This window comes from Chenopodium quinoa, unplaced genomic scaffold, assembly GCF_001683475.1.
Source record: "Chenopodium quinoa cultivar QQ74 unplaced genomic scaffold, ASM168347v1, whole genome shotgun sequence".
Taxonomy (NCBI): domain Eukaryota; kingdom Viridiplantae; phylum Streptophyta; class Magnoliopsida; order Caryophyllales; family Amaranthaceae; genus Chenopodium; species Chenopodium quinoa.
The window spans coordinates 6,643,468-6,653,437 of record NW_018742418.1 but is presented as its reverse complement, the minus strand read 5'-3'; the positions used below and the strand labels follow the sequence as shown (position 1 = coordinate 6,653,437).

At 34.1% G+C, this 9,970-nt stretch overlaps 1 protein-coding gene across 1 annotated transcript; it reads right to left on the bottom strand.

The window, feature by feature from the left end:
- Nucleotides 1-6,467: 6,467 nt before the first annotated feature.
- LOC110714039 lies at nucleotides 6,468-8,290 on the bottom strand. The gene is made up of 3 exons (XM_021892503.1): nucleotides 8,147-8,290; nucleotides 7,926-8,042; nucleotides 6,468-6,911 (listed from the first exon to the last, which is right to left on the bottom strand). The coding sequence occupies exons 1-3, from the start codon at nucleotides 8,288-8,290 to the stop codon at nucleotides 6,468-6,470; spliced, it is 705 nt and encodes a 234-aa protein (XP_021748195.1).
- Between the last annotated feature and the right edge of the window lie 1,680 nt (nucleotides 8,291-9,970).

Here is a 9,970-nt window from a genome sequence, read left to right as displayed (position 1 = left end):
CAAACTTATTAATGTTCTTTTAGTGGCCTTAGAGGTATAATTTGGGGTTGGGCCGGGTTTGATGAGGTTAGATTGGTTCATGCTCAATTATTGTGTTCTTATGAGTCGAAATCTTAATCGAGTCTTTTTTTGGTCATATTGGATTGGATCGGTTTTGACCCTCTAAGCGGCCTGGATGTTGAACAATATTATGAAAAATTTGTTCTGATGAATGATAAAAGAGATTAATTAAAGAAATTAATGAACAAGAACAACGAAATCAATAAACAAGAACAAAGATTTTACATGATTCACTAATAAGAAGTTATTTACTAATAAGAAGTTATTTACGTCTACGAACTTGCATAAAGGAGAGTTCTATTTATCCTTAGGATTATTGTACGTACATATTACAGAATAGCTAGTGAATTGGTTAATCCTAAGGGTGTTTATATTGGTTGCAAAGTAACTTTTCAATTGACAACACAACCACCATGAGTGAAAACATAACCAGTCATATTGCACCCTCTAAGTCCCCCAAATTTGGGTGCATGCCTCTGGCCCTAACTCACTAACCGGGCAGCGACCTTGGTGATATTTGTTTAAATGGGCTAACTGATTCAAGACATACTATAACAAACTTCATAAAAAATAAGGTGGTCTAATCTATTTTTGTCTGGTCAATAATGCTCTTTTGATTTGATAGAATTTCGATCGTACCTATTAATGTATATGAAAAACATTATCAAGTGAAATATTGTTATATTCTGTTAATGTGTTTTTTTCCAAATATATATGTTCTAAATATTAATAATTTTGACAAAAGGGCAAAAATAAGAAAGTTAAATCTTGTCTGATCCATCTTCTTAACTTTGATTTCATTAAAAAAAAAATTTATAAACTTTTTAAATAAGGTGAACAAAAAACAGACTTAATAAAGTACTCGTAGGAAACATGGGTACATCCTTCTAGGCTACCCAAAAAATAGTTGGATGAAAACATAAATTTTGGTTATGAAAGGAGTAACCCGTTAAGCTTAAGGCCATGTTTGGTGAATGGCTTTTTGATTAGTTTTTGGCTTTTTTATGTGGTCAATACAGCCAAAAAAAGTGTTTGATAATTGGCTTTTCATTAAGCGAAAAAGCTGGCTTTTAAGCCAAAATGAAAAAGCTGCTATGAGTAGCTTTTTTGTTAGCTTTTGGCTTGTTAGCCCACAAATTATCTAATAAACAGCCAACATCCACCAACCAAATTTAACACTTTTATAAACAGCTAGCTTAAACAGCCAATTTCAAAAGTCATTATAAACAGCTAAGCATTCCAGCTGGTCAAACAAGTCAAGTGAACCAGCCAACCGCCAACAACCAACAACCATTTGCCAAATAAGGCCTAAAACTAACCCATTGCATTTTAATTGTGAAAAACTCTAGGAGATCGAAAAGGAAATTAATTGAAACCTAATTAAACAGGATATGTTGAGTACAGAGTAATAAAATAATAAGAGTAAAACACTATTCTTTTGAACTTCTGAGCAGGACAGAGTAAAACAGGTTTCAACAAAGTAGAACAGGTGTCAGCAGAGCAGAGCAGACCACGGCAATTCAAAAGAATAAGGTCTGAATGACATTCTATTATAATTACGAAAGTTAAAAATGTATTATCAAAATCATTAGGGACAATTATTCGCCTTTGAAGAGCAGTTGTCAGAATAATAATGTACTCTATATCTTATCTTATTATGTAAATATAATCAGACAACATGAATATATACTATTTTCATTTTTATGTATCCAACGCATGCCCATGTACGAGTACCAGTTTACTAGTCCTATAGATCGATCGAATATTTATATACTATCGTTATAAATTTATAATATAATGTACTTCAAATGAATTGAATGACGTCCTTATTTTTGTCCCTCCACTAACATTATTTTCTGACTTTATTTCTTTTCAATATAAATAAATAATTAAGCCTGATATATATTATGTACATACTATTGTATATATACATCAATATACTTCGTATGTGATATATAGACCTAGTCTTATTGAGTGCGACTAATTTCAAGTTATCCAGCAGTTTATACATTTATGACTAATCCAAAATTTATGTGCAAGTAGCATGCATGAACTGGTGTAGAAGACCTAGGTTGAGCCAAAATATTTTCCTATGCTATTTATTTATGTAGGGGTTGAAATGCTTCTAAACAATGACAAAGAAAGAAAAGTTCAAGGATATATAATGCATGCTTAATGTCAAATCTCTCATACAATACAATACAATTATTTAATTTAAAATAAGATACAGATCAAATAATAGTGTACTATAAAACTAAGTTACAATATTCATAATTATAATTTTTATAATTAATATATATGTATTATTCTTTATCCCTAGAGATCGATCCAAGATATACTATACAGCTGGTAATAAATTTTATGAGTAAAAAAAAAAAAAAAAAATTAAAAGAGAAGAAAAAGGTTAATTTTTTTCATTGTTTTTTAAGAGAAGGAAAAAGGTTAATTGTTTGTCATTATTATCAATGTACCATTAAAGCATATGATCTTTCTATATGGTTACAGTTATTACTGATACCCATATTAGGAGACTCAAAGGTAGGGTGTGGCCTTTGTGGGTAGTGGATGTAATAACGAACTAATAAGTAGGGTATTGTATGAGAAGATAGATAGCTTGGGTAGGAAAGTGGGATGGAGTAGTAAATAAACGTGATATTTGTGTAAGAAATAGTAGAAAAAGGGTGTTAATTAGTAAGAAGGTCAGAAATAAATTGTTGCATTTTGGGTATAGTAAGGTGAAATTTCTATTTTCTCCGAATTGAAATAAAAACAAAATAAAAGTGTAACATTATACTTCTAAAAAGCTAATTAGGATATAAAAGAAGATGCAAGTCATACAACTATTTTTTTTTTTTGAAGACATACAACCATTAAGGTAATAAAGAGAAGTTTAGTTCGAGTTTTATTTATTTATTTATTTATTTTTAAATGTGTAAATGAGTCACACGAGCATTGCAAATTAGTCTTTGTCACGGCCACTATGCCAAGACCATATCAGTATATCTTGTTTAATACTTGATACTTATCATAATTTTATAAGCATATTAGAAGTATGTCTTAGACTGTTTGGTAGCTAAAAAAATCAATTATTTTGGCCGTCAATCTGCTCAAAAGACCCTCATAACTGATTTGATCATTTCGGTAATTGACTTGTTGCTGCACATAATAATAGGTGATTTGCTCTTTGTACTTTTAATCAGTAGTTATATTTTTCAATACGTTAATAAAATAGATTAGCCAACAAAAAAAATTAAAATTTTCAAGGAAGAAAATACCAAGTCATCAAAAGATTCCAACGAGCAATTCCTGAGAAGATTCCGCGCAAATATTCTTCCAATCCGATGAAAGCAACTAATAAATTTATAAATTACGAGTAGATTATTGTCAAATATAATGCATAACAAAAGAAGAAAAAATTAAAGTCAACCAATTTTGTTTTAAAGGCCGGCTTATGTAATGTCAAATCTCATATAATTATGTAATAAAATCTTGTATTAGATACGTTGGTTACATAGCAGGCTGCATGGAAGCATACAAGTATATAAAATTGCCTTGTAAATTCAAATTCAATCAGAAATTGGAGAAATTATAAGAAACTATATTATGCATGACAAGCATGTAGTTTAAGTTGATTTGCCCAGATAATTGTGTAGTTGACATGTACACTTTGTTTAGGGTTTTTTTTTTCTTTTTTTTTTTTTTTTTTTTATAGATTTGAGACAAGTGAAAGAATTAAAATATTATTCGAACAAAATATGTACTTATCAAAGTTATAAGTTTATTACCGCCATTTCAACTAGAATTCATTCTATCTTCCATTGGCTTAAAAGAATTATTCACTTCTACCAAATACGGGGTAAAAACATTTCAAGTCCTATTTTAAAGATATTACTACGTATCTTGTATTAGCATAGTTTATCATATTGCATATATATTTATAGAACCAAATTAGCAATTAGATTAAAGCTAAGGATTGACATCAGTCAAATATTAGAAATATGCATTACAACATGAAGGAGTACATTTTTTTAGACTAAATACGGAATACTAGGTTTCATTGATGGTTGAACTAACCAAATTAGCTTGGGTTGCATAGGTAGCATTCTAACATGATTTGGTACCTAAGCTAATTTGGTTAGAATGCTATCTATATGCAACCCAATTAGTTAATTGGATTGTGTTACATAGGTTGAATAGTAGGCGATTACTGAACTATTTAAGTTTTTTTAAATAATAATAATAATAATAATAATAATAATAATAATAATCTTCATTGCATGGGCATTTGGCTTTTTTGGGAGTGTTTCAAGACTCATATTCTTCGTACGAAGTGTCGACATGATCCTGATTCGGATGATTTTGTGGCCCCACCTGATTTTGGGGATGGTGTTGTTCAGTTTGTTCTTTATGGTTTTCTAAAACCGCAGGGTCCTGCTTCTGAGGTATCTGATCTTGTTCCTAGGGTACCTCGTGAGCCTCAGTTTACTTTTGATGTTGCTCTTCTTGATAGTTTGCTATCTAAGTGGTTTCGTTCGGTGAAATCTATCCCTCCTAAGTGTCTGTAGGCGTCGTTCGAACCGCGCCTACATTAAGCATGTTGTGAATATGTTTGGCACTCATAGGATGTAGAAATTGACATACACGATTAGGGACAAAGCAAAGTAGGGAGCCGCCAACAAGTTTTTAAGGAACTTGTAAACCGTTCACGGATCATAAAAGGCAACCACGATTAAGGGACAATGAAAGGCAACAACGATTGACCCGTGATCATAAAAGGCAACCACGATTAAGGGACAACGAAAGGCAACAACGATTGACCGGTGAAGGTTACATCCCATTCATAATCCATGAGATTACTAACTCCATATGGTTTGGAACCACAAAAGGAGGATCGGGGATGATGGTACGAAGTGAGTCATGGAGTCACATTCGCCCGTATTGGCCTCTACTCGATTCTTATTGTGAAAAGTGATTCCTGCGATCTCAAAGGCATGCAAACAAAGATTCAATTTGCTCCAAATTAATATTAGGCTAAATTGGTTTAATATTAATGTAACATATAATTCTAAAATATCGTAATCACTTAATTAAAAAATAAGATTAAAAGGAACCTAAACCGGTCGTCCAAATTATCTTATTAGTCGTGATATTCAATTACATATTCCCTTTAAACATGCAATATGGTGATCAACAATAAACAATAGAATAAACATCAACATTGGAAGCAATTTAACAATAATAATGTTAGTCAAATCAAATTACAATAAACCTAATCATGATACTATCAATATAAAATAAAATAAGTAATTAAATTAGTTAATTACTCACATTTTGCGCGTTCCTTTAAATTGATACATCAAGAATAAATTGTTAGTAACTTCAATAAAAATAAATCAAATTGAAACAATTAAATTAAATTGAAAGTAGAGTGGATTTGGTCCAAACGCTCAGTCGGTTCTACCTTTAATTCACGCCTTGGTTTAAGTATGGAACTTCGTGTAAAGTATGGACTCCTTGGGGTGCTTAGAAAATGAATGATGAAATTAGGAAAATAGGTTTAAGTCTAAGAATATGAAAGAGAGAGAGAGAGAGAGAGAGAGAGAGAGAGAGAGAGAGAGAGAGAGAGAGAGAGAGAGAGAGAGAGAGAGAGAATGATTTTTTGGTGTATAAGAGAGGAAGAGAGAATGATTTTTGGTGTAGGGAAAAAGAAAATGTGGTGCCTAAGAGAAATTTATTTGATGGCCCGAAACTGAGGAAATCAGCCTTGTATTTATACAGGAAATGAGCAGGAACTACAAGAAAACAGCTGGATTCCGACGGAATTTTTCCATCGGAAACATCGAAAAATCTGTCGGAAAACGGCCTTCCGACGGAATTCCGACGAAATCAGTCTGTCGCAATACCTTTCATAGGAAATTCGACGTTTTGACTTTAAACGAGAGTCCGTCGGAATCCATTCTGTTGGAGCTGGTTTTGACTTTAAACTAGTGTCCGTCGCAATTTTCCGACGAAAATGTTTCCGTCGCAAAAGGACATGTCCCGACGGAATTATTCGTCGGAAGAGGGAAGATTTCGACGAATAATTCCGTCGGAAGAGGAGAAGATTTCGACGAATAATTCCGTCGGAAGAGGAGAATATTCCGATGAATAATTCCGTCGGAAAGTAAGAGCTTTCGACGGATTTTTCCGTCGGAATTAGTCCTATTTATTTAGCAAATTAAACGATTTAATTTGGATTTACCACTATTCGTTACCTATATCTCCTGCACCTAATTTAAGATAAATTTGAATTTATGATTTAATTACGAAAATATTTTTATATATTTATTTAAAATAATGTATACATTGTGTGCAACTATACAACATAATCTAAATCTAAATACATGTACATACTGTATACACAAATTCTAAGCTACATCCGGAGTACCTTGCCCTGCACCGCCACTACCCGGGTCGTTCGTGGGGTCTCGATGCTGATGTGGAATGTTGGAACATGGGTTGTTGTTAAAGAATTGACGCATCATCTCTTCATACCTCTCTTGGTTTCTCCTTTCTATTTCGGCCAATCGAGCCTTCATCTCGACTTCCATTTCACTCCGCATAGCTTGCACCCTCTGCTCCACCCTCTGTTCCACCTGATCCTGCATTTGGGAAAGAATGGAAGACGTGTACTGCTGGGAAGACTTGGAATCTGAACCCTTCCTGTTGCCATAATATAGCTCTACACCTTGGCCAAGTCCCTTCACACGACCCTTCTTGTTGCGACCACCTACAGTTTCCCAATACAACTCATTTGGACTCTTTCGAATCTCTTGGGTGCTTGCTTCTTCAACTTTCTTCTGGTAGGCCTCCTAAAAGATACACATATGAAAAGGTGCACAGAGATGTAAGTTAAAATAAGCTTTCTAAACAAAATAGAACCAAGTAAGACCTATTCTTTGCCCATTATCTACATTCTTACCAAATGAACCATTTGTTTCTTATAACATGTCTATTATAGTTAGTTTTAGGTGTACAGGTCTTGAAATCACAAAAAAAAAAAAAAAAAAAAGAAAGAAAACCCAACTCCCTAAGTTTTGGGAACGATTTGGACCAAATTCAACCAAGTGCGACATATATGACCTATTCTTTGCCTATTTTCTACATTTCTTACCAAATGAACCATTTCTTTCTCATAACACATCTATTATAGGTAGTTTTAAGTGTACATGCCTTGAAATCACAAAAAAAAACCAACTCCCTAAGTTTTGGGAACGATTTGGACCAAAATAGAACCAAGTGAGGCCTATATGACCTATTCTTTGCCTATTTTCTACATTTCTTACCAAATGAACCATTTCTTTCTCATAACATGTCTATTATAGGTAGTTTTAGGTGTACATGCCTTGAAATCACAAAAAAAAAAAAAAAAAAAAAAAAAAAAAAAAAAAAAACCAACTCCCTAAGTTTTGGGAACGATTTGGACCAAAATAGAAGCAACTGAGGCCTATATGACCTATTCATTGCCTATTTTCTACATTTCTTACCAAATGAACCATTTCATTCTCATAAAATGTCTATTATAGGTAGTTTTAAATGTACATGCCTTGAAATCACAAAAAAAACCAACTCCCTAAGTTTTGGGAACGATTTGGACCAAATTCAACCAAGTAAGGCATTTATGACCTATTTTTGCCTATTTTCTACATTTCTTACCAAATGAACCATTTCTTTCTCATAACATGTCGATTATAGGTAGTTTTAGGTGTACATGCCTTGAAATCACAAAAAAAAAACCAACTCCCTAAGTATTGGGAACGATTTGGAAAGTAATTCATGAAATCAATCAAATAAGTTCAAATCCTAAGTGTTATTGAAGTTATTACCGCAATATGCTGTGCTTTGGTGTTGGTTGGTACTGTGCCTTTCCCAAACACTTCCTTGAAGTGCGTCTTCAGAAAAAGCTCATGAGCTGTTGGGAGCTGGCCTTTATTCTTTGTCGCCTTTGATTATACATGCAGAAAATGATAAACTTTAAATGTTAGAGCACCTTTACATAGTAATACACAATTCTCTTCTATTTTACCTGCCTATTAAACAATCTTACCATCCGTTTAGCATGTTGTACAGCTGACATCGAACCCTGGTAGTGGGTAGCTTCAATCGCATTTTCCATTGAGTCGCCCCTCCTATTCTTCTTGTTTTGGGCCGACCTCTTCTTGTAAGTTAGATCAGTGGAAACAATATCCATCATTTACTTGTGGACATCCTCATTGAGCCAGCCTGGCTTGGCGCCTCTCATCTTGTGCGTGACTGTGTAGAACACGTCACGTAGCCAAGTAGCAAATTTCTTTTCAAAAGTGTGCTTCACATCCTCGGTCAAATGAGGTGCCCATGTGAATTCTTTCTGCAAATGATAAACTTTATAAGTCATATACTCAACTTCATCTCATACTTTTCATAAAACATGTATTAATTAAGTTTAAAATAGCTTACGCTGAATAAGTTCCGCCAGTGTTGTTTCGTTGCTTCATCCACCTCTCCGTAATTCCTCCAAGGCTCTCGATAGTACCCGGTTAGCGTCCCGGAGGCCGCATTCCTCACCTTGTTGTCGTCAAACCTACATTTAAAGACGAAACCACAAAGTTAGATGATCATCAACAAAAAGTACTATAAAACTTGTTACAGATAATAAATAGGTTAATTTCTCAAAATTAAGAATATAAAACCAATTCATTGAATGTATGTACGTACCAGAGCACAGCAGGGTCTAATACCGGCAACTATGAATGCTCCGGTGTCTGATCTTGTGATGAGCTAGAAGTGGGCTCCTGAGTAGCTCTCAAATCATGTGCATCCGCATCCGCGATGTCCTCATCGGAGGAGTCGATCTCCATTGTCCGTTTACCTTTATCTTTACCGCCCGCCATGATCACCTGAAATAGTTGTTAATAAATAATAACATGACAACATATTATAAGTTACAAGTGTAGTACAATGTAATAAAATTTCAGCGTAAAAGTAATGATTTATTATAAGACCAAGTCAATTGTCTATTTTACAATAACAAGCAAATTTAAAGAAGGAGAGTAACATATTCTCCTATTCATTAATGTCATCACTACTATCACTACTGAAATCATCACTACTATCATCTAATAATACATCGATATCATCATCCTCGTCACTATCACTAGAGTTGATGCTAGATTCATCATCTTCATCGCTTGAGATAACAAAGCCATCGTCATCATCATCATCATCATCTCGGACATAGTCTGAATATCATTCGGTGGGCAAAGTGTTGCATGTACTTGTGGGGATGGTGCCTGCAAAAACTCTAAGTCCACCGGAGCATCAACCACCGATCTTGCCTGTGTTTTAAAAACAGCCCACCATTGTACTCGATCCCGTTTCAGGCTAGGGTATAATGCGTAGTACACTTGAGTCACTTGATAAGATAAAACAAAGGGATCGTACTTGGGGTATTTCTTAGTATGATTCACTTCGACAAACTTGTACTGTTCATGTATGTTCATTCCCCTACCACAATCCATCCAACTACACTTAAACAAAATAGTCTTGTACTCTTTTTCGGGACCAGTGTAGACCAGTTCAATAATGTCGTCTAAAATGCCGAAGTACTCTCCACCATAATTCATCGTAGATTTGTGCTTCCATGTTTGAACACGCTTGAAAGGGCGCATGCACAATGCTCGCAGCACATCCGAATTTGGTTCCTCCTCAACAACCTATCAACGTTTTGAATATAACCGTCACACTTCCCTAATTGAGTAAATTGAATAGCAAGGAATATTAAATCATAATTATGTCACGTTTAGACAGTTTATATCACCTTGCGATGAAACCAATCAGAGAATTCAACTTTACATTTCTCCATTTACTCGTCTCGGCCTCCATGTAAACGTTG

Excerpts from the sequence above, each read along its gene's own strand:
- LOC110714039 (XM_021892503.1), bottom strand. The coding sequence starts at position 8,290 with ATGGATATTGTTTCCACTGATCTAACTTACAAGAAGAGGTCGGCCCAA. Across the intron at positions 8,043-8,146 it reads TACAACATGCTAAACGGATG|GCGACAAAGAATAAAGGCCA; the intron begins GTAAGATTGTTT and ends GTATAATCAAAG. Across the intron at positions 6,912-7,925 it reads CCAAAGCACAGCATATTGCG|GAGGCCTACCAGAAGAAAGT; the intron begins GTAATAACTTCA and ends TGTATCTTTTAG.